This window comes from Ylistrum balloti, unplaced genomic scaffold, assembly GCF_031769215.1.
Source record: "Ylistrum balloti isolate Yb309-2 unplaced genomic scaffold, AGI_CSIRO_Ybal_v1 Utg371810, whole genome shotgun sequence".
Lineage (NCBI taxonomy): Eukaryota > Metazoa > Mollusca > Bivalvia > Pectinida > Pectinidae > Ylistrum > Ylistrum balloti.
This window is the reverse complement of record NW_026782902.1, coordinates 208,425-235,126: the sequence shown is the minus strand read 5'-3', so window position 1 is coordinate 235,126 and position 26,702 is coordinate 208,425. Positions and strand designations below refer to the sequence as shown.

The following is a 26,702-nucleotide window of genomic DNA, read 5'->3' as shown; positions in this document are numbered from 1 at the left end:
TAAATGAGGTAATTCTATAATACAATCTCTAATCATATGGGAATATGTGTGCTGCTTTCTTGTTGTGGGAGTTTGTGCCACAAATTATGATTTCTATTTTTTAACTATATAAGCGGAAGCACTTGTGCGAGTTGCGGATTTTCCCGAGTCTGACGTCACGGAATCTTCGGTTGGCTCCGTTCTGGCAGAAAGCAACAAGAAAAGTGCAAAATGGCGACCCTGGACGATAGTCCGTCGCTATTTGCTGGCCAAGCATGGGGCAACTGGGCCGACAATGTGCCTTTTTCGCCAGAAAGTGGTAAGGTTACATATTTAACAGCGAGATTCCGAGATATTTTCCAATATCAATGGCCACATTTTGAATAAACACAATTTTAAAATGAGTAACATCATTGCCCCTCATTTCACTGTGATCTCGATTTGCACGAAATGTCATGTAAAAACGATGTTTTTTCATCGTTCAGGTGACGAGAGCTCCAAAACCAGTGACGATGACACTGACCATAGTATGAAGCTCAACAGAGAAGGTAATTCAAACTTTCTGGTTGTCGATATTTATGTACAGCACACAGTTTATTTTGACAGCGCAAGGCATGGGCAAAAAAATGGGAAACAGTGTCATTTGCATGCAAATTTGATTCCGGACTTATATTCGGATCGACAACTTGACAAGTTTCAAGAATAACTAAAAAGCAGGACACTTTAACATGACAAAGTCTTTTAAAGATTGCTTTATCTATACACACTCGAGAACATGTCATTCGGAAATGGTGTCTGTAAAAACACACGGATACATTTGGCTTGTTGGTGTCTTATATCAGTCGCGTTAAAAATAATATGGATAAAGAAATAACTTACTAATGTCAATCAACAACACGTTGTTTTAGCAACTGCCATTCCAGTTGAAATGTTCACTTTAGATCGATTTTTGCAGTATTTTTTTTCTACAAACGTTCCAGGTGTGGTGTCATTTTAACCAGGATGTTTTATGATGATGCTCTATCAGAAAATAATAATTTCATGTTATGTTTTTTATTTGTATGTGTGCATCAATTCATTTTCTGTTTCAGTTGATTCTAGTGTATTTACAGAAAGTTGAAAAAGATGGTTGCAGCTGAAGCAGACTTGCTGTCACTGTTCAATTTGTAATTTGTTTTAAGTTTTGTAAAATTAACATGTGAAATTCAAATGTTATATTTCTGCAAAATATGTCAGGTTTGACATAATTGTCCTTGCCCTAAAATATCTTAATTTTCACAATAATTTGAATTCAAAATGAAGCCCAAAACATCACTATTTTTACAAAGTATACTGAAAAAAGATCAGGTGATTGGCATTAATCAAAATAATATGAACTAACAACAGATGAAAGTAGTCTTCTGTACATGTATGCATACCTGCCAACTTTTCCAATTCAGTCAGGAGATTTTCACTCCACAGCCCCATCTCACAATCATACGGATCAAAATTTGGGTAAACTCCTGATTTCAGAGATCCTTCTAGGTAGGTCATAAGTAACCGGGCTATCTTTGTCAAATTGGTGAGACTGACCCCTGGCCACATAATCAATGCCTAGCTAGGTGAGTACACTACCCAATTATCTAATAAGTGTCACCCAATTCAGGTTAATAATCACTGACCACTACGCTCGGGAGCACATTTGTACACGGCTGATTGTTCCCTACCTCATTAACAGTAGACCATTGGTCAGGACTCAGGAGCAGGCTCTGGTAAATAGTTTGGTAGGATGAGGTCATTATACAGATAATAAAATAATTATTACCATGTTTATACTACCTATTTGGTCAAATAACGAATTCAGCAAGAAAATGGTTTGAAAAATGATCTTTATGATGTAACTATGTATGCATTCCTCAATCAAAACTGATAATTTACCATATCAGTCCATTAAAAACTACTAAGTTGGCATCATGAGTTAAGAAAAAAAGATTAATGAAACATTTCACTCACTGGGAAATTGATTAAAACATGATAATCGTTAAACTGGAAGTAGCTACCATTATGCAAAATTGAAACAACTTTGGACCAAATTTCTGTACTTGTATCTGTCTACAGTTATTTTCTAAAAATGTATTTCACAAAGAATCAAATATTGACCTTTAGATCTTGATTAAAACATTTTGAGTTTTATGAAAGAATTTCTTCCATTTGTCTTGTTTTTACCTTTTTCCCTAACTTTTTAATAAAATGACAGCTTAAAATTTTGTGAGATGATTAATGTTATTTTTTTTTCTTTTTTCAAGTAAACATACCTTTCAGAAGCATGATATTTAGAAATTCATATCTTTATTAACAACCAAACAGATGATCATCAATTTTAATATCTGTTATATTGTGCGAGTTCAATGAATACTGAGAATTTAAATGACTAAATTCCATCTTGTTCCTTACATAAGCATAAAAAACAGATATTTATTCATAGTTATAGTACAGTTAAGTATGCACTTTGTCAATTTAAAGTTATTTACAAGTATTGAATATATATATATTAATTTAGTCAAAATGCGCAAGGCATCATGGTGAGTCTAAAAATGTTGCTCACACACTTCTGACATGGGTTTCTTTCACTGACAAATAATCTTTAATCTGGAGGTGAAGAGTGTGACTATCAAAAAGAATACCCGGTGGTTCTGCCAATTCTTGATGCTATCCAGATGGTTTTGTGATGTTCCTGCCCTCCAATGGCAATGCAATAGCTTGATCATTTTTGCCCCAACCTAAACAATGTTACCTGTAGAAAGATACTTTAACACATAAGTGTATAAGCTATCATACTGTACGGAAAAAGGTATTTTTTTCTGTAAAGGGAAAAGGAATCATTTCAAAGATAATCTGTCTTCCATGGACAAGATTAAGGGAAATTCTATCTTCAGGTATAGAGCTGCCTTATTCTGCAGTTTAACTTAACAAGATACTGATAAACTGTAATAAGCAGAATAATTTCAGGTTTTACAGGCAATGTTAATACTTTCAGTAACAGGTAAAAAATGAAAAAACCAGAGTTATAGTAAAAAGGAGTAAAAGGTAGGCTCTACTGCCTGTTAGAGGGGGCTTTGAAAGCGTTTTGGTAGAGTGTTGGCCTCTATAACAGGATTAAGACTCAAGGTATGTGTTCAAGATTTCTTCTTCATGATGATTAGTGTTCCTCAGAAAGCTGAGAGTAGGTTGTTTAGGAAAATGTGGATAAAAAAGAATATTATGGACCTTGATCAGGGGTAGCGCCAAATACATTAGGTACCTTGATCAGGGGTAGCGCCAAATACATTACGGACCTTGATCAGGGGTAGCGTCAAATACATTACGGACCTTGATCAGGGGTAGGGCCAAATACATTAGGGACCTTGATCAGGGATAGCGCCAAATACATTAGGGACCTTGATCCGGGGTAGCGTCAAATACATTAGGGACCTTGATCTGGGGTAGCGTCAAATACATTACGGACCTTGATCAGGGGTAGCGCCAAATACGTTAGGGACCTTGATCAGGGGTAGCACCAAATACATTAGGGACCTTGATCAGGGGTAGCACCAAATACATTAGGGACCTTGATCCGGGGTAGCGCCAAATACATTAGGGACCTTGATCAGGGGTAGTGCCAAATACAAGAACAGTTTCATCACATAATTGGAATGGAAAAGAGAATCTTAAGCACAAGTTGCTACATCAATGAGAGTTTATATCATGAATAAGTATTATATCTTTCTTGTTTTCAATATAATCTAATAAGCTACACAAAGTATAGAAAGTGAGGTGGCTACTTACTAACTTTGAGTCCGATTGGATAAACAACATGGCAGAAGGTAGCAGCATTTTTAAAATTGTTTCCAATAAAAAGGCAAAAACAGGATGGGCAGCATTTTGGTTACATGAAAATTAATGACAAAATGTTTCAAAACTGATCACAATTGAAGTCCTGTTTGTGATGGTGCAGGCACCTTAATATGGTAAATAGCTGTATGATCTTACCTTTATAGACCTATATATTTTTTTTCAACTTGGCTAAGCCAATGATTAATAAAGTGTGTTAAACATATGTCAAAACCAGTAACTTTATCACTGTTGAATTAAATAAGTCTTTTTTTTCAAAGTTTGAATTAAAGAAGAAATTATACCAAATTTATTGTAAAACTAAAACTTATATAAAAATAATCTTTTACAGTCAGGAGTCCAGCTGTGTGCAATTTCCACAAATAGTACAGGACAGCATGTTTATGTATAAAATGAATAATATGAAAATACAAAAAAGTTTGAAGATTCTATGAAAATTGTAAGTAATATTTTTCTGGCTATTTAACATTTACACAATTGAGCATACTGATAGGTCAGTAACCTTTTTTCCTAGGTTAGAAAAAAGTATTTTTAATATAAAAAAAAACTTGAGATATTAATGCAATAGTCACTTGACTTGCAAAACCATTGTTAAAGCTTTTTTTGCCTTAATAGTCACCTCCAGTCTGTGTAGGATAGATGAAAATGTCACCATTGGCCTTATTATAAAGTAACTTTATGTCCTATGTGACTTTTGTAGGTATAAATATTGAGGATGTTTCCTTCAGGAATCAGGTTTCAAGAACAAGTCTCTTGTTAGATCCTTGTGGGCTGAGTGGCTTGGTTACTGTTCCAATAAGCATTTCTAATGTTTAACCAGATGTCATTTCGGAAATAAGGAAGAAAATGATGCTGCATTTAATTCAATGCTGAATTATCAACACTTTTTATTTTCAGGTCTGCGAATAACTATTTAGTATGTTCTTACAAATTTATCAGTGTTTTTCTTTCAAATTTATCAGTGTTTTTCCCAAAAATGTATCTGTGTTTTTCCCAAAAATGTATCAATGTTTTAAACTTGTATTTATTTCAGACACATGATGCGTTATAAATTCCACTGACTAATACTTCCTAGCAAACAAATTTTTTTGAGTTCTGATGAGTATTGTGTGTAGCAAGTAAAATCATTATCATGAGCTTTCTGCAGAGAACAGCAGAGTTTGTTGAATGTTTGAAATGTAAGGTTTGACAAGTTTTCAGTTCACTATATGATATTCAAGTTGCCCTGCTGCTATGGTCCATTCATAAACAATTATCTAAGTTCTCTATTTTTTGACAAGTTGCATGTTCTCTTCTTTGAGACTAACGAAAAAAACAGAATTACTGAGGAACAATAAGGAGTGACCGTCCTCTATTTTCATATTGATAAATGACACTTATTTTATAAATGGTTGAGCCACTTCAATTTTGAGGGCAATTGGAAAAACAAAACAGGTGTTATTTGGTTATCTGGGGTTGTGACAGTTACAGATTATAATTTGTTGAAAAGAAATGACATGAACTTGAACAACTTTCTCTCGGTTCCTAGATATGTGTCTTTTAATTTTGAGACTAATTGGGAGTGAAATGGCCCACAGGTAGCTATGTAAGATTTTGGGGAGTGAAATGGCCCACAGGTAGCTATGTAAGATTTTGGGGAGTGAAATGGCCCACAGGTAGCTATGTAAGATTTGGGGGAGTGAAATGGCCCACAGGTAGCTATGTAAGATTTTGGGGAGTGAAATCGCCCACAGGTAGCTATATAAGAATTTGGGGAGTGAAATCGCCCACAGGTAGCTATGTAAGATTTTGGGGAGTGAAATGGCCCACAGGTAGCTATGTAAGATTTTGGGGAGTGAAATGGCCCACAGGTAGCTATGTAAGATTTGGGGGAGTGAAATGGCCCACAGGTAGCTACGTAAAAATTGGGGAAGTGAAATGGCCCACAGATAGCTATGTAAGATTTGGCTGAGTGAAATGGCCCACAGGTAGCTATGTAAGATTTGGCTGAGTGAAACGGTCCACAGGTAGCAATGTAAGATTTGGGGGAGTGAAATGGTCCACAGGTAGCTATGTAAGATTTGGTGGAGTGAAATGGCCCACAGGTAGCTATGTAAGATTTAGGGGAATGAAATGGCCCACAGGTAGCTATGTAAGATTTTGGGGAGTGAAATGGCCCACAGGTAGCTATGTAAGATTTTGGGGAGTGAAATGGCCCACAGGTAGCTATGTAAGATTTAGGGGAATGAAATCGCCCACAGGTAGCTATGTAAGATTTTGGGGAGTGAAATGGCCCACAGGTAGCTATGTAAGATTTGGGGGAGTGAAATGGCCCACAGGTAGCTATGTAAAAATTGGGGAAGTGAAATGGCCCACAGATAGCTATGTAAGATTTGGCTGAGTGAAATGGCCCACAGTTAGCTATGTAAGATTTGGCTGAGTGAAATGGTCCACAGGTAGCAATGTAAGATTTGGGGGAGTGAAATGGTCCACAGGTAGCTATGTAAGATTTGGGAGAGTGAAATGGCCCACAGGTAGCTATGTAAGATTTGGGAGAGTGAAATGGCCCACAGGTAGCTATGTAAGATTTGGGATCTGAAGATTGTTATCATCATTTGTCTGAAAGTGCTGGATGGATGTTCTTAAAGAATTTTAGAATTTGTAAGTTTGAAATCAAATACCACATTTACCAGTAATTCAGTAATTCAATGAAAGAGACAAACTCAGTAAAACAATGAAAGGGGAGATCCTAAGTGTGAATGTTGTATACCTCACTTTGTAGGGAGTTTTCAGTATAAGAGACGAACCTCAACAACAATCAACACGGAAACCACATATATGACATGATATGGGGGAATCAAGACAAATGCGTCCAGCAACATTTTATTTACCCCGGTCACAATGTCAGTGACATCATTGTTACTAACATAGTAACTGACATCAATAATATCACCCTTCAATTTCGACAGGAAGAGAGTTTGATACATATATTACACACAAGACATCCAAAAGGATTAAACTTAATTTTGTAATGATGTATTCAAAGAAAACACCTAGGAAGCTGATGCCAGCACAAAACTTCACAACTGCTAGTAACCCAATAAATTCCAAGCAAACTGCAAACAAAAAGAATTCCATTATGTATGGGAATTCATATACTAACCTGCACACATTATAAAAACTTATCAGTATGGCTCACAGGTCAGCAAAGACTTTGTATATATGCAAAATTTGAATCAGAGTAGTGATAAACTGTGTATTAAGAAGAACATTAACTGTTTACTTATACCGTATTTTACCACAAATAAGCCCCTACACCCAGTTCAAGATAAGATAATTAACAATGAGGGCGTGAATAAATATACTGATGTAGTAATTCAACAAATAAGGGAACACGTCATAATAAACAAAAGATAGATGCCAATATTTTTACTACTTTAGGAGGAGATTTTCACTGATATATTTTCCTAATGAAGTCCAATTCCATTGGCAAAACCAGTAGACAAACCACCTAATAAGATACAAAAAACGATCTTAATTTAGATAGTGCTAATACCTGTTAACTAGATACATTCAATCTGGAGTAGATGGACTGACATAGTGTTAACTAGATACATTCAATCTGGAGTAGATGGACTGACATAGTGTTAACCAGATACATTCAATCTGGAGTAGATGGACTGACATAGTGTTAACCAGATACATTCAATCTGGAGCAGATGGACTGACATAGTGTTAACCAGATACATTCAATCTGGAGTAGATGGACTGACATAGTGTTAACTAGATACATTCAATCTGGAGTAGATGGACTGACATAGTGTTAACCAGATACATTCAATCTGGAGTAGATGGACTGATATAGAGTTAACTAGATACATTCAATCTGGAGTAGATGGACTGATATAGTGTTAACTAGATACATTCAATCTGGAGTAGATGGACTGACATAGTGTTAACTAGATACATTCAATCTGGAGTAGATGGACTGACATAGTGTTAACCAGACCAATCAGGACTAGATAGTGATGATACGGGTCAATCGGATTTGGTTAATCTTAAGTAGATAATGTCACTGTAGAGTAATAGGTGTCACACTATGTGTCAACCAGATTCATTCACTGTAGAGTAATAGGTGTCATATGTGTCAACCAGATTCATTCACTGTAGAGTAATAGGTGTCATGATATGTGTCAACCAGATTCATTCCCTGTAGAATAATAGGTGTCATGATATGTGTCAACTAGATTCTTTCATTGTAGAGAAATAGGTGTCATGATATGTGTCAACCAGATTCATTCACTGTAGAGTAATAGGTGTCATATGTGTCAACCAGATTCATTCACTGTAGAGTAATAGGTGTCATGATATGTGTCAACCAGATTCATTCACTGTAGAGTAATAGGTGTCATGATATGTGTCAACCAGATTCTTTCATTGTAGAGTAATAGGTGTCATGATATGTGTCAACCAGATTCTTTCATTGTAGAGAAATAGGTGTCATGATATGTGTCAACCAGATTCATTCACTGTAGAGTAATAGGTGTCATGATATGTGTCAACCAGATTCTTTCATTGTAGAGAAATAGGTGTCATGATATGTGTCAACCAGATTCATTCACTGTAGAGTAATTGGTGTCAGATTTAGTTACACTAAATTAGATAGTGATGATACGGGTCAACCAGATTTGGTCAATCTGGAGTAGTTAGTGTGCAGTTATGTGTCAACCAGGCCTATCTGGACTAGATAGTGCTGATATGTGTCAACCAGGCCTATCTGGACTAGATAGTGCTGATATGTGTCAACCAGATACAGTTTATATGAAGTACATGTAGGTAATGTGATGCAATGATTGACAAGGTTGTTGCACAGTATCCGAGTAACTGAATAGAAATTTAATCAAGTTTTCTAATAATCAATATCACATGTGTACTATGATTAATTGTTTAGGCATGTAGTGTTTATGCTGTTTGTACTGAATATTCAGTGTTGTAGTGTTAATATATTGGTAGTGTTTGTGCCTCTTTATCATTGTAATGATTTTTTTCTTAATTCAAAATTGATCTTGTTCATCAACAAGAAGTATTCACACTTCTAATATTTTTCATTTTTATGACAAAAGCATTTTCTGGTGTGAATAACAATATATAATCAATTATCTAAGATGAACGGGAATGGCATTCTTGAGCTATTGGCAAGGCCATCTGGGTTAATATGTTTACATAGATGTAAAAGATTGTTGAAACTAAATTTAAATATTGGGATTTGAAATAAACAGTATTGTTGTAATAATCCTGCTCTTATTTGTTCATCTCATTGCAATAAATCTGAGAAGTAACGAGAACAACCTAAAAGTAATTATAGTATTCATTTGAATCTGAAATTGGATATTTGTTGACCTTGAGTGTAACTTTAAGTAGACTGTGTGCGTCTTGATAGCAAGATTCATTAGGCTCCCAGCTTAGTATTGATTACTACAAAAAAGTCAAGGATTTATCACTTGTCAAATGATAGGTGATTTACACAATCTCACAAAAGAGATAGTATAGGTTGAAACTGGGGAAATTTAATTGTAACTTTCCAGGCAGTGTAATCAAGCCATGTAAGTGAAAATGGTATTGTTTTTTATCGTTTCACAGTTCCATTATATTTGGCCTGTCATTTAGCAGTGTACATTGGTATTGATCTGACCGTATGTGGCTATAATGCCTAGACAGATATGTAAAACATTCTCCTACATCAGGCTACTGCTTCAACAGCCAGTCAGGCATGCTAGGTCTAATGGACATCTGGAACAGGGGTTATATTCAAGATGGGGTGGGGGCGCGATCTTTAATATGGGGCAGGGACAACAATTAACCAAGGCACAGTCTGTGGCATATCACCTGAGAGAAGGGGTATACATACTACAGTCCAGTCATATCTCTTGAGGGAGAGGTTAAGGGTATACACACTCAAGTCAGGGACATATCTTCTGATGGTGAGGGTATACATACTTAGGTCAGGGACATATCTTCTCAGGATGAAGATATATACACTTAAGTCAGGGACATATCTTCTGATGGTGAGGGTATACACACGTAAGTCAGGGACATATCTTCTGATGGTGAGGGTATACACACACTTGAGTCAGGGACATTTCTTCTGATGGTGAGGGTATACATACTTAAGTCAGGGACATATCTACCAGGATGAAGGTTTACTCACATTTAAGTCAGGGAGATATCATCTGATGGTGAGGGTATACACACTTAAGTCAGGGACATATCCTCTGATGGTAAGGGTATACATACTTAAGTCAGGGATATATCTTCTGATGGTGAGAGTATACACATTTAAGTCAGAGAAATATCTTCTGATGGTGAGTGTATACACACGTAAGTCAGGGACATATCTTCTGATGGTGAGGGTATACACACACTTAAGTCAGGGACATATCTTCTGATGGTGAGGGTATACATACTTAAGTCAGGGACATATCTTCTGGTGGTGAGGGTATACATACTTAAGTCAGGGACATATCTTCTGATGGTAAGGGTATACATACTTAAGTCAGGGACATATCTTCTGATGGTGAGGGTATACACACATTTAAGTCAGGGACATATCTACTGATGGTGAGGGTATACATACTTAAGTCAGGGACATATCCTCTGATGGTGAGGGTATACACATTTAAGTCAGGAACATATCTTCTGATGGTGAGGGTATACACACATAAGTCAGGGACATATCTTCTGATGTATACACACATTTAAGTCAGGGACATATCTACTGCGTGTGAGGGTATACATACTTAAGTCAGGGGCATATCTTCTGATGGTGAGGGTATACACATTTAAGTCAGGGACATATCTTCTGATGGTGAGGGTATACACACTTAAGTCAGGGACATATCTTCTGATGGTGAGGGTATACATACTTAAGTCAGGGACATATCTACCAGGATGAAGGTTTACACACATTCAATTCCGGGACATATCTTCTGGTGGTGAGGGTATACACACTTAAGTCAGGGACATATCTTCTGAGGGTGAGGGTATACATACTTAAGTCAGGGACATATCCTCTGATGGTGAGGGTATACATACTTAAGTCAGGGACATATCTTCTGATGGTGAGGGTATACACATTTAAGTCAGGGACATATCTTCTGATGGTGAGAGTATACATACTTAAGTCAGGGACATATCTTCTGATGGTGAGGGTATACATACTTAAGTCAGGGACATATCTTCTGATGGAGAGGGTATACATACTTAAGTCAGGGACATATCTTCTGATGGAGAGGGTATACATACTTAAGTCAGGGACATATCTTCTGATGGTGAGGGTATACATACTTAAGTCAGGGACTTATCTTCTGATGGTGAGGGTATACACACATTTAAATCAGGGACATATCTTCTGATGGTGAGGGTATATACACATTTAAGTCAGGGACATATCTTCTGATGGTGAGGGTGTACATACTTAAGTCAGGGACATATCTTCTGAGGGTGAGGGTATACATACTTAAGTCAGGGACATATCCTCTGATGGTGAGGGTATACATACTTAAGTCAGGGACATATCTTCTGATGGTGAGGGTATACACACTTAAGTCAGGGACATATCTTCTGATGGTGATGGTATATACATTTAAGTCAGGGACATATCTTCTGATGGTTAGGGTATACACATTTAAGTCAGGGAGATATCTTCTGATGGTGATGGTATACATACTTAAGTCAGGGACATATCTTCTGATGGTGAGGATATACATACTTAAGTCAGGGACATATCTTCTGATGGTGAGGGTATACATACTTAAGTCAGGGACATATCTTCCGATGGTGAGGGTATACATACTTAAGTCAGGGACATATCTTCCGATGGTGAGGGTATACATACTTAAGTCAGGGACATATCTTCTGATGGTGAGGGTATACATACTTAAGTCAGGGACATATCTTCTGATGGTGAGGGTATACATACTTAAGTCAGGGACATATCTTCTGATGGTGAGGGTATACATACTTAAGTCAGGGACATGTCTTCTCAGAATGAAGGTTTACACACTTTCAAGTCTAGGACATATCTTCTTGAGATGAAGGTATACACACATATATATCGCCAACAATTTTCCTGTCATGACTATAATGTTCTTATAGAAGCTGAGATACAGCTTACAATTTTGCTTCTAGTGAACATCTGATTGGATGATTCTAGTGAACAAATCCAAATGGCAGCTGTTTCTTTTGTGAGTTTATGTTGTCATAGTTGAGAAAAGTCTGATGACAGAATTAAGCAGATTGATTGTCAGAGTATATTGTTATTTGCTGATATATATTTTCTCTAGACATTCATACATCATTTATTTATTGAACGTTTCATGGGTTCAGCCTGTATGGTTTGAACTAACTCTTGGGTATTTTATGAATAATTGATTTCTATCACTTTCCAGGAGAGCATTTGTCTACTCGATGCAGACATCTTATAAATAATATAGTTACGTTGTTATTGCTTAACAGTGATTTATTGTAACATTATAATTGATGTTTTATAACTTTTCAGGAATTACTGCGGTTCAGAAAAAAATGGTTTCTGTTTTTCATGATGTGCTGCATTATGAACTTGATAATGCTACATCCTCTAAATGAAATGTGTTGCTGTGTTATATATTGAACATGGGTCTGAAAAAAAAAATGTTTCTATTCATTTCAGATATGGGTCTGTTTGGAGAATGTCCATCTCAAGACGAATTCTATCTTGTTGTTTGTGAAAAGTGTGACAAAGTTGTCAAACCTAAAGCATTCAGACACCACTTACGTAAGTAGTCTCAACAAAGATGCAGATGGTCATTTAACAAGATGAGTCTTATAGATTGCCAATAAAAAATGGGGAATTCCATATAAAATACCGTAGTCATGGGATGGTCACATGCTGGTACTTCTTACTTTCTCTGTCATTTACCGTCTTTCACCTTAATAAATATCTCTGCAAAAAGCAATGCAGAGTTTAACCAAATTTTGGTAGTAGTCCTATTTGGCCATATGAATGGAAATTTATGAGAAAAGTACTCTTCATGAAATCATTTTTATATAAACAAGTGGAAACAGTGATTAATTCTTGTACAAGTCCTGGGACAAGTAAGACATCCTGATATTGTCCAATTATTTTGACTTCAATGATGTCAATGGTAGCATCTTTAACACTGGTGGATCTGAAGACAGTAGGCTTATTTGAATGGTATCAGTGGTAGCTTCTTTAGCATAATTCAAATTGATAATAATGGTTGACATGTATTTGTTGAACAAGACACCAAAATTGTAAGGGAGCACCATTGCCTAGACACTGCCAACATACTCCTGAATATTGAATTCATAAAGAGGAGATATAAACAAAACTGAAAATATTGATCTTTGGATATGTCTGTTTCTAGAGTTCTTTGAAACAAAGAATGATAAACTAACAAATGAATGCAAATGGATAATTCTTGTACAAAAATTCATGACAGGTAGTCAGTGTAATTAATACAATTGATATTCCTTATCGTCTACCATTTTGTATGGAATATATTTTATGATGACTTACATAATGGTATGGTTATCACTTTGGATTGACTTCAACTTGAAACTTGTTAAAAACTTAAAAGATAAGAACATTTGGAAATGACTTCTTTTTGTCCATTTATAGCATTGTTTTGAATAAAAAGTAGGATCTATGATGATGGTATATATACTTGGATTAAATCTTTTGAATGTGATCATTGATGTTCTATAGTTCTTAGGTATTATTGTTATATAAATATTTTGCTAAAATTATTAGCAAGATTTATGATTTTCATACTTTAACTTCTCACAAATTGATGTGTTAAATGTTGTAACAGAATGCAACGTTGTGTTACAGGAAATCGCCATGGAGACTGTGGAATTCCAACCACTACCCAGCTGTTGATGCAGCGGTCAACCCATTCCATGTCCAAACTCTCGGCCACCAATCCATCTCCAACAAAGTCATCATCTGCTTTCAAACTAGGAGCCCCAGTGCCCACAAAGGCTAGTGTCAAAGAGGTTCCTGCTGCAATCAGCAATGCACAAAAAATGGGAGCAGCTCTAAATGCCAAACTTAGAAAGAACCACACAATGCCTGTGGTGAAAATGGAACGAATGGACCTGAACAAATACTCTGGCACACATGCTGAACCTACAGGCAAAGCTCCATTAACGAATGGGACGTTAAGTAATAGTCCTAATGTTAATATGACAGGCAAGACATTGACTGATAGTCCTGTCAAAGCAATTTCACCAAGCACACCTGTATCACAGTCAATGACGCTGGCCTCCCTCGTCGTGAGTAGTGCGTCGGTGTCGGTCGCTAGTGCCACCCTGACAACGGCTATGACAACATGTGTGACAACAACCATGACCACCTCTACAGCTCTGGCGCTGGCACCCTTTGTATCACCTTCTTCCTCTTCATTATCAAGTAGTAACATGGTGACCAGTAGTGTTACTAACAATTCTGTGCTCAGTGCCAACAGTAGTCTTAATAGTAGTAGTGGCAGTGAAGTCAGCCTCGGAAGTGTGCCGTCATCTCCAACACTAACTCCATGTAAACCCAGCACTCCTGCAGCCACTACTGTAAAAACAGAGCGCACTGGCAGTCTGACTTCAAAAACAGGAAACAGTGTCAGCAGCAGTGTTACAAAAACTGCCATTGTTAGCAGCATCATCAAATCAGCAAGTGCTAGTAGTGTGTCTAAGACTGGGAGCTTTGGTAGCCTTGCAAATGCTAGTAGTAGTGTGGGATCTCTAAGTAAATCAATCCGTAGTGGTTCGTCAGCCTGTAAGTCTGGTGGCAGCAGTAATACTAATGCCACCAAGAAGAAACCTGTCATACCTATTCACAAACCTGATAAACTAATCCCATGTAAAGGTAAGTGCTTGATAAAAAATTCTGATTTTTCCAAGTAAGATCTTTATACCTAAGGCTTTCTTGTGAACTGTCAAATTTAACCAATGTGGACTTTGGTAATGAATTTCAGATAAACAGGAAATTGTTTTCAGTGACAAAAATAAACATGTAACAAAATAGATCCTAACTCAGTTGTTTTCTCCATCCATGTGTGATTAAGAAATAGCACAGATGTATTCTACAATAACTGACTCAAAAGGATATAAGATTTACATATTATGGAAAATGTCCTAAATCTTAAGTATGGAGAAATATGAAATATACATATAAAATGTTTCCAAGATATATTGAGGTGGAAGTTTTACATTCAATTAAAGCAACATAACAATGAAAACTTTGTTATACAGGTTGTGTGGAATAACTGATTTCCTTCTTACTTGTGACTTCTACATATTTAGATTGTAACATTTTGCACAGGAAAATTGTCAAAATTATGACTCAATAATTTTAGAGTACTGGTGTGTACTTAGGTCATAGATGAAAAGAAGAAACCATTTTTATTTTTGTTTCATTGAAATAATCTTGTGCTTTTCATTTGCAGATCGTGAATTTGATGCAAACAAACATTGTGGTGTAGTTTTTGAAGATTCAGGCAAACCCTGCACACGCTCACTCACTTGCAAGGTAAGACCTCTATCTCAAAGACTTTCCTAGTACACCATTGATCAACACACTTTGTAAACTAATCATTATACCACAAAGTGTCAGCTAACATGGTGACTATCATCTGACATGGTGACTGACAGCTAACATGGCGACTGTCATCTGACATGGTGACTGACAGCTAACATGGTGACTGACAGCTAACATGGTGACTGTCAGCTAACATAGTGACTGACAGCTGACATTGTGACTGTCATCTGACATGGTGACTGTCAGCTAACATGGTGACTGTCATCTGACATGGTGACTGACAGCTAACATGGTGACTGTCAGCTAACATGGTGACTGTCAGCTAACATGGTGACTGTCAGCTAACATAGTGACTGTCAGATGACATAGTGACTGTCATCTGACATGGTGACTGACAGCTAACATGGTGACTGTCAGATGACATTGTGACTGACAGCTAACATAGTGACTGACAGCTGACATATAGACTGTCAGCAAGCATAGTGACTGTCAGCTGACATGTTGACTGTCATCTGACATGGTGACTGTCATCTGACATGGTGACTGTCATCTGACATTGTGACTGACAGCTAACATGGTGACTGTCAGCTAACATAGTGACTGTCAGCTAACATGGTGACTGTCATCTGACATTGTGACTGACAGCTAACATAGTGACTGTCAGCTAACATGGTGACTGTCATCTGACATCATGACTGACAGCTAACATAGTGACTGTCAGCTAACATAGTGACTGTCAGCTAACATGGTGACTGTCATCTGACATTGTGACTGACAGCTAACATAGTGACTGTCAGCTAACATGGTGACTGTCATCTGACATTGTGACTGACAGCTAACATAGTGACTGTCAGCTAACATAGTGACTGTCAGCTAACATGGTGACTGTCATCTGACATTGTGACTGACAGCTAACATAGTGACTGTCAGCTAACATAGTGACTGTTGACAGCTAACATAGTGACTGTCAGCTAACATAGTGACTGTCAGCTAACATGGTGACTGTCATCTGACATAGCTTACATAACATAAGATATCCAAAACAGATTGAAGTAGTCATATATATATCGAGATACCCACCAGTTGCTAATCATAAAGAAATGAAGCATTCATTACCATATGTGTCTTGGAATGAAGAAAATAAGCAACCAGGTGTTAGTAGTTATTATTCTAACAGGATTAGTCTTATGAACAGACAAGAAATTAAATATTCTCACTCATAGAGATAGTTTCTCATGGCTAACTTAAATGATTCAAAATAGGGAAATAACAATATCAGTAAAGTTTATACTACATTATCTGGTGTTGATTGCTTAAAAAAACATAGGAGTAATGTAAGTTCATTGGGCCTTTTTTGTATTTGGTGAATGGATGATGTGATGTTCTTGCTGTTTTTATTACTAATTAGAGGATTAAAATTTCATCATTCAGTAACAAAAATGGACATGTTTCGATTCTCTTTGCATAGTTATGTAAAGTTCTTTAAAACAAAGTTTCATGTCTATAATTTTGTAGACCCATGCACTGTCCCTGAGAAGGAAAGTGCCTGGAAGGAGAAAACCTTTTGATGAGCTGCTGAAGGAACATCGTGCTGCCAAAGAGGCCTTTCTGAAACAGAGAGCTGAGCAAAAGGCTGCTCAGCTGGCAGCATCCATGGTGACCTGTGGTGGCAACACTGTGAAGCCAGCACAGTCACATGGTGCCTCACCGTTAGTGCCACTTGACCGAGGTTTGACCATGGGTAAGGGTGGCCACCACAGCACTTCAGTAAACACATCCAAAGAGAGTTCTGTACAATCACGCCTACTCCATTCTGGGGCCATGTCTCCACAGAAGATCTCAAGGCCTGCTGTCATCAAACCAAACAATATCTGTCTCGCCAGGTCTGTATTGCTAGTTAATTTGAAATTTCTGTCTTATGGTTATGTGGGAATTTTCCTATTTTTACTCAAATTTTAAAAATAATTCAGCTATATTTTTGTGAGAAGCTATTGGTTTTGACTCAAGCAAACCTTTCACCCTTGGAATATTTATGAAGATATTTGATTTCATGTGTATCCATGAATGAGAGGTGGTGTGTGTACCCATCCCATCCTGATTCAATGCCATCACTAAAGTAACTATTTTCTTCAAACATTTCATTCAAATTTTATGTGAAGGTCGACTATGAATATACTAGGGATGAACTGTTTAAGGGTTCAAAAGTTAAAACCGCAGCAACTATCTACCGAAATTTAACAAACAGTGTCAGCTATATGCATGGAAGGGGAGACAATCCTAATTTACCAGTAATTTTCAAGTGCACAGTAGCAGATCTAAAATAAACTAAATTAATCACTCTAAACATAGTCATTTGACTTACAGCCATACACTCTTTATTTAAACATTGATATTTTCTATTCAGTAGCTCAGGAGGTCTACACTCACCATTGGCATCTGCCCATCGAGATGATGTCGGGCCATCATTAATCCCTGCTGCTGACACCCAAAGTAGACTTAGTGATGGGGAAGGGGAAGAGGAAGATGGAGAGATGGACAAACCTGACCGATCCTATCTCCCCTATCATCCCCGTCCAGCAGCTGTATGTATCAGATAACTCAAAGTTATAACTGCTGGTTAATTTGTGAAGTGTACTTGTTGTACTTTAGACCAAAATATTGTATATTCTGTTCACTTTTAATGTTTCCCTTGTCAAAGTAAATATCTAAATTGATGAATTGTTCACATCCTGAAAGTTCACACAGTTTAATAGCCTGTAATGAATTGCAATTTTGTAAATTACTATTTCTGTTACTAAATGACTACATCTATTAATTTTTTTTATGGAAATTCAAAGTGTGAATTTATGATTTTTTTAAAAGAAGGTACTTAGTGGATTACTCACTAGCAGTTGATACATGAAAATAGTTAAAAAATTTATATGGAAGTCCAATAAGGTGTTGTTTTTCTTGGACAGACTTGTACTTTTGGTGCCCGCCATCATACCTTCCACAGTAGGGGATGTAATGTGTTCAACAGACGTGTAGATGTGCTTCGTGCAGCTTTCCTTAAAGTGTTGGAGCGTCAAATCAACCCACCACCGCCAAAGTAAGTCATTCTTATCTTTACCATATCAGTGCTGTAGTTTGGTTTGGCTGATAATGCTTAACATCATTTTAACATCTATTGTCATTTTATGGATGGTTCATTCTATCACTGACAATCATTTCTGTTGTTAATACTGTTGCGATTAGTTGTAGTTTTTTCTCTTTTCCCCAGGAAACTTTGTGTGGAATCCAATTTACCAAAAGAACCTCAATTCCTGTCAAATTCCAAAGATCCTTACGAGTTTAACCTCATTGACAGTGCCATGGGTGGAGCGACACAGCACTCCAATACTGTAGTGAATTCTACCATTGTAAACAAAAACAATGTGAAACCAAAATCTAAGCCCTCCAGTAGCAGCAGCAGTCGTAACAAATCAAGGGAGGGTGCAGCCACTAACTCTGGGGGCTCACGTAGCCCCGCCCACTCAGGAACTTCTACTCCTAGTAGTACAGGGGCTGTGAAACGTAAACGTAGTGGGAGTGGTGGCCCTACCTCTAGTCCATGTACCACCTACAATAATGTCATAAGTGGCAGTGCCATGACCATCAACTCAACTGCACTCAACAGTCATACCAATAGTAGTCCCCTCACTGCCATAGCCATCCCCAGTGTCAATCTCAGCTCCGCTACTCTCAGTCATTTTAATGCCAACCTGGCTGGCAGCAAAAACCCAAAGAATAATGTGCTGAAGGACTTTGGACTAGTAGTGCGCAGTATAGATCCTTCAGCAATAGTAAATGGCCAGTATGTGTTAGGAGGAACAACTGCTCAAATCATTGACGAAAAAATGCTTCAACAGACTCACATTATCTCTGGTGGGAACAAGGGAAACCAAGCGAAGTTGGTCAATAGCCTTGATGCATTACAGAAAAACAACTTGATACCTGCAAATGCTATCCTTGTTGACAGTCCTATGCAACCAGGGACAGTGCTTACACCAGTTTCTGTGGGCTCTATAGGGTCTGTGCCAAGCAATACAGTCATATCCCTAGCCAATAGTTCCATGTCTCAGGCTCACCCTAGCCCCTCAACAACTCCAAGCCCACTCTTCAGATCAGTAAGTAAATGGCAGATATCCTGGTTTGTTTTGATTTTTGTTTGATATACCAGTATTACCAGTAAGGTCAGATATAAGTTAAAATGTTTTGGTTTTTAAAAAATTAACAATTTGGTAATTTGCTGAAGATGTACATCAACATGATTTGAAATTTCGTGTAAACTCCACAAAGTACAAGGATATTAGGAGCTTTTGTCTAGTGAGGTCATTAGCAAGCAATGATTAAAATGTAAGCATTTTAGAGTATCAGGATATTTCAGAGACAGTTTGCAATATATATGAACAGATAGATGTTGCTTTATGTAATTATGAATGTAATGTATAATGCCATTCATTGATTGTTAAAGCGATGCCTAAGTATTTGATATTGATCAGGGAGTCAAATAGTATTTACTGCTGATATTCAACAAACCAGCACTGAATATGTTATTGTTACAGGGTTCTCTAAGTCCACAAGTTTCTTCGCCTTTGCCAAATGGGATCACTCAATCAGTGACAGGTAGGTTTATTTACATATCTTAATGCAGCAAGTCATTCTTTCTGTAGCTGTCTCCTGCAGGCTTCAAGAATTCAAGTTTGCTTTCTTACAAACTTAATTCTGCTACATGATGAAAAAGAATGACTAATATTGGATGGTATTCAATGTTTTTTTTATCATTATTGGTTTCTTGACTCCTGAAAACACTTATCAAGCATAGGAATTATTATTAATATCAAATGAAAATTCTGTTTGTCCTTTTGTGTTCCTACATACAATGAATGATGCGTTTCTTTATGTACAAAGAAGTATATTGCTAGATTTTATGATGGATTTTCATAGAGAACTGTTACATTTATTATGTAAAATGAGATGTTCATGTTTATTTGAATTACCTGCAGTTTGTTCTAATGTATTCGCTATTCAGCAAACATTGTATCAATGTAGTGGTTTATCAACGTCTTGTAGACCTTTGATATTTCCTGTTTATTTTGCAGATAAAAACAGCAGTAGTCACCGCCACACCTTGATTCACCACAAGGGACCACAGATGATGGCCCAGTCAGCACTGCCTGGTGTGTTCTCCACTGCTCAAGTCATCACTTCAAACAACAACCCACAAGTGTGTGCTAGTCATGTCTTCACGCAGCTCGCTCAGCTTCAGGTCAAGCCTGGTGCCAAGCCTGGGCCTAACAAGGTCACCATGCAACCTGTGTCCTTGACCTTTCCATTGGCAAACCTGGGAACAGTGACAGGTCAGCAGCCTCAGACACATACCCTATTTATTACGAGCAGTGACGACGGTACTCGACATGAACTACAGCCAGTATCCAACTCCCCATCTAGTCTCATGTCCTAGCCCAGGTTCTTTACTCAAAGCTATTCTCATAACTTTATTGTGTGGCCATACTCTTTTTTTTTTTTTCTTTTTAATTCTCTGAAATATCTCGACCTCAATTCCAGGCCTATTTCATGAGCAGATTACCTTTTAAGTAATGAAGAAATAAGTAATATGGTGATATGTATTGATTCAACATTGAATGTCTTTGTGTAATGCTTTGATTTTTTAGAATTTTTTAACCAAGAATTGACTACGCTTTTTTTTTAGGTATTATGTTTTGAAAAGTTAGGAATTATTGTGTCAGTAGTTTGTTAATCACAGGATGCAGTAAGTACATCAAACATTTGTTGAAAACTTGATGTTCAGGTAAACTGTGGCATTTGAAATCAATATTGTTTTAAAATTGTAGTCCAGAATGAAACAGAATTACTGCCATGTTTGTTTCACAGTTCAAAACATTATTTGTGTAGCCTGATTATTGTAAGTGACGATCACAACTTTGAGGTGACATCTTCTTGACTAAAAAAGAACCTATAACAACACATCTAGCAATGAAAATAGAATTCCAAAAATTATCCTCCAGCTGAAGTGCTGTTACTGTGAAGAAACAATTCATATAGCATTCAGGATATTTGTAAATTTTGAAATAATTGATCTTCAAAGCATGTATGACAGTCATGATGATAAAATTTTCTTCCTTGGCTGTCAGTTGTTCACTCAATCAAAACACATAGACATCAAAGGTAATAATTCAGAGTGATATGTTTTAAAAGCTGTCTGCTCAAAGGAAATTACTCATTAAATTTGCGAACACAAAAGTGTTTACACAGTGGTCACTGCAGTGTGCTGTTAATGTAATGTCGGTATCTGCCTGTTAAACTGATACTTGGTAAAATTACTGTATATTATATTTTCAATCTAAATTATTGTTGGAAGTTCAACATAACCTTGACCTTGTTTTGTAATATGACTTTGATAAAAGACAAGACTGGAAATAGTTTGTATCATTTCTCCTCTCATGTTCAGTTATGTATGGTACATAAAGAATGCAAAAAGAAATAAATTTTATAAATTCAAAATTCTATTGATTTCTTTTTTGGAAAATTCAGACTTTTTGGGTAAGTCATGCTTTGCATAAGGTATGCCTGATTTAAGAAGCACCTTATACAACAACCTGAAGTGTCACCAAGACTTTCTTTGAAGTATATACTTTTTTGTCCTTCCTGTATCACTGTAGATATTTTTTTTGTTTTAAATAATTGCGATGTCTGAATCCACTCCAGAAAGTTACTTCTCTTCATCTTCAGCAATAAATAGGGTGATTATGACACTTTGACAAGAATCAGGAAGTCGTGGTGTAAGGTGACAAGAATCAGGAAGTCGTGGTGTAAGGTGACAAGAATCAGGAAGATGTGGTGTAAGGTGGCTACATGCATGTAGTCAGTGATTAATGTCAAAATATTTAAACACTTGATGTTTGGATTGTATGCTGAAGAAAGTTTGTAGTTATCTCCCATCTTTGATCTTCATTTCTGTTGAAACTTCAATTTACTGCTGTGGGAAAAAAAAACACAAGTGATCCCATATTCTTATTCTTATCTGTGATATTGTCAGTATTGGAATGACAAGGATGCAATTTTTCTTTCTTTTTTTTTTTTTGTTTTTTTGTTTTTTTTCATTTTTCATATCAAAAGATTTGAAAGGCAACATAAATGTAATTGATTACAGTGTTTGAGGATGAATAACATGTAAATATCTGTATTTTGATTTGTGAATATCATCCTTACGTATGGAAACTCTCATTACACAATTTATTGTTTAAAATCATTTTTCATCTGCTCCATATTTATTTAATGAATGTCTTTCTGTATTTAAATAGAAAGATGAAAATATATACTGTTAGCCAGCATTCTGTTCTGCTCCTTATGGTCACCATATCTGCATCACTAAAAATTTACAGTGATTTGCTTATGTGAAAGAGTCTATATTATGCTATACTATAGCATATGTTATCCATGTTTTAACTCACTGCGATTAATGTTCATGGGCTTGTTTCAATTATGAAAGTAAATCGCATGCAAAAGAAAGATGGTTTACATTATTTTGTGATTATGCTGTTGTTTCATGTAAATTAATACAAGGTTTCTCTTTCAGCTATCCCAACCTGTCAAAATTTGTGTGTATTTATGAAGCTTCCTTAAATACATTAAATTGAAATACTCTTTATGCTGATGTGATCTCCAGTTTACCCCTATTCTTTTCAGGTTAAAAATTACAAAGATAGCTAGTAATTGTGATGCCATATGGAAGATAACAGTTGTGTTGTCACCTTCAGGAAACCTGATTCTCTGCCATATAGAGAGAAATAGCAGATATTGTATAGCGTTTATCCTTATTGACAACAGATCAGTATTACTGCACAGTTAGATGTTGGTACCTAACAAGGCTGTTTATCTGTAGCACAGTAATACTCATTTCAATTGGCGACTCCGAGACATAGTATTAAAGTTAGGAATCGCCTTCCACTTTTCACTACAATAAACAACGAAATGCCGTATTTCTAGTCAGTATGTTTTGAATTCATCATATCTGGATTATAAAAACCTTGGGAAGCCACTCTGATTTTAGAATTAATAAACTCTTAGTATGCACAAACTCAGGTTTGTAGATCTGTCAGAAACCGAGAGTAAATTAGATGCTTTTGTAGGGCTTAAACTTCATAGAACACTTTAAAGATAAGAAAGTTCAGGTCAGATGCTAGCATGTGTGCTAGTACCAGTTTTTATAAGATAAGTGTTTTTGCTAATTTTTCTGTGATGTATAAGTAATGGTAGCTATCGACTGAGTGACATGCTGATTCCAGAGATTATAATCAGAATGCTTGAAGATGTAAAGAGAAAAGCTAGACTGACAGATGTGTTATTGTGTGTGTGACGACATATGTGGGTGCATGTCTGTTGTAGGAATTATAAGAATAAATGAAAACACTTTTTTTTCAAAACCTTGATAAGAAGGTAAAAATGCAATCTCTTTGGTTTCATCACATTTTGTTATTTGTTCTACTTTTCAGTGCTGTTTTCATATCTAACCTTAGTTTGGATAGTTAATATAATAGATTCTGGCTGCACAGTTTTATTCAGTTGATAAACAACAGACTAGTAGTTGTCTCAGAATCAGATAACATGTATATATGAATGTAGATTTCTGTGTTATAAACAAATCAACACTGCCAGAATGTAAGGTCTCAGAAAACTTATCAGATTTTCATAACCATTGTTATTTTTCTTTGTACTCAAAATGAAACATATACTTTTTGGTCAGCATTGCTAGTGTTGACTTTGACATAATTGATGCAAGAGTAAGCATGCCACAGCCTACGCAATTTTCTCTTTTGAACTTAAGAACTGTCAAGACTTTTCTATTTTAACAGTATTCATATTGTTAAAGATGTCCAGCTGACATATCAGTGAGGATTTGTATGGTTGAACTTGAGCTGTGTGTGATAAGCATGTATTGATTTTAGTTACCCCTTCACCCCAGTGATAGCGGCGTGAAGGTTGTATGTCATGTGATAGGCCCAAAGGATGGTAGAAAGCTACACTTAAGGGGTTGATTTCTCTGTATAACATATGAATGGAACTTGGATGTATATAATTTGTATTTAGTTCTTATCCACAACATGCTCGGCTCATTTGTGGCCAAGAAAAATTGAAGGGTTGTTCAAAATTATGTGATAATGGAGTTTAAAGGGAAAAAAGAAACATTTTTACTTTAAAATCGATTTAAGCTTACACTTAAAAAACTTTTTTTTTCTCTTTTTATTTTGAGTCTTGAGAAAATATCAAAGTTTGCAGAATGATATTTTGATTGAAATCTTATGTTATGTTTTATTCTAAATCACTTTAAAAAGAATATATAATTTGTCAAAAGTTTTAAGTTGATGTAATTGACTTCATTCAAACTTCCATTGTTGTATTTAATGTCTCCACAATATACAAGACCTATTAACCTAGGGATTTTTCGTAGCCACAAAATATTTACCATAATACAAGATAAGATTTTTGTCAGTACAAGATATTTGCCATAATGAAAGATAAACATTTTTTGTTAGTACAAAATATTTATCATAATAAACGATAAATTCTTTGTGGTAAGTATTTACAGTATTAAAGCTATTTTTTGTTAATTAATCACAACATCTATATTTTCTTTTCTTAATGTATCAAAATATGGTCCATGAGGATTTCTTATACAAAATGTAAAAAGCTCCCTGGTATTCACTGAGCACTGTTTGAAATTGTTTTGAAATATTTAAATGCACTAATTTGTTGTTTAATGAGTGCTTCAGATGGTTTTATCATTTTCTAAACAACCAGAATAGCTTATTAACTACTTGTTTTCAAAAAGAAGTCTTAAATACCAGAAATATTTTCTGTGTCCTGCTTCTTGTATTGTTAATATAAAGTTAACTCAAGGGAATATAACCTTAAATAAAGATAAGGTGTATTAAATATGTAATGATCTTGTTTATGTTTCATTGAAGCCTAATATGATGCCCATGTCAAAATTAAAAGATTTGTAATGCTTCTTCTAAATATATTTACGCTTAAAGTGTTAAAAAAGACATTGGGAATTCTCGAAACTGGAGGGGGAAAATTCTTGAATCTTGTAAGCTGAAGTAACTGTCTGCTTCCTGTATTTCTTTAACTGATTCTATATACATCCTGATGATACATTGTACCTGTATTTCTGATTCTATATACAGCCCGATGATACATTCTTCCTGTATTTCTGATTCTATATACAGCCCGATGATACATTGTTCCTGTATTTCTGATTCTATATACAGCCCGATGATACATTCTTCCTGTATTTCTGATTCTATATACAGCCCGATGATACATTGTTCCTGTATTTCTTCTATATACAGCCCGATGATACATTGTTCCTGTATTTCTGATTCTATATACATCCCGATGATACATTCTTCCTGTATTTCTGATTCTATATACAGCCCGATCATACATTGTTCCTGTATTTCTGATTCTATATACAGCCCGATGATACATTCTTCCTGTATTTCTGATTCTATATACAGCCCGATGATACATTGTTCCTGTATTTCTGATTCTATATACAGCCCGATGATACATTGTTCCTGTATTTCTGATTCTATATACATCCCGATGATACATTGTTCCTGTATTTCTGATTCTATATACAGCCCGATCATACATTCTTCCTGTATTTCTGATTCTATATACAGCCCGATGATACATTGTTCCTGTATTTCTGATTCTATATACATCCCGATGATACATTGTTCCTGTATTTCTGATATATACAGCCCGATCATACATTCTTCCTGTATTTCTGACATATACATCCCGATGATACATTGTTCTGTATTTCTGATTCTATATACAGCCCGATCATACATTCTTCCTGTATTTCTGATTCTATATACAGCCCGATGATACATTGTTCCTGTATTTCTGATTCTATATACATCCCGATGATACATTGTTCCTGTATTTCTGATTCTATATACAGCCCGATCATACATTCTTCCTGTATTTCTGATTCTATATACATCCCGATGATACATTGTTCCTGTATTTCTGATTCTATATACAGCCCGATCATACATTCTTCCTGTATTGATTCTATATACAGCCCGATGATACATTGTTCCTGTATTTCTGATTCTATATACATCCCGATGATACATTGTTCCTGTATTTCTGATTCTATATACATCCCGATGATACATTCTTCCTGTATTTCTGATTCTATATACAGCCCGATCATACATTC

General features: G+C 36.0%; 1 protein-coding gene across 1 annotated transcript; it reads left to right on the top strand.

Moving 5' to 3' along the window:
• Positions 1-210: 210 nt before the first annotated feature.
• LOC132563648 (ataxin-7-like protein 1) lies at positions 211-21,036 on the top strand. Its single transcript, XM_060228387.1, has 11 exons — positions 211-298; positions 465-527; positions 12,536-12,640; positions 13,721-14,749; positions 15,330-15,412; positions 16,937-17,304; positions 17,829-18,003; positions 18,379-18,509; positions 18,681-19,566; positions 20,005-20,065; positions 20,542-21,036. The coding sequence occupies exons 1-11, from the start codon at positions 211-213 to the stop codon at positions 20,901-20,903; spliced, it is 3,351 nt and encodes a 1,116-aa protein (XP_060084370.1). The 3' UTR covers positions 20,904-21,036.
• Positions 21,037-26,702: the final 5,666 nt, after the last annotated feature.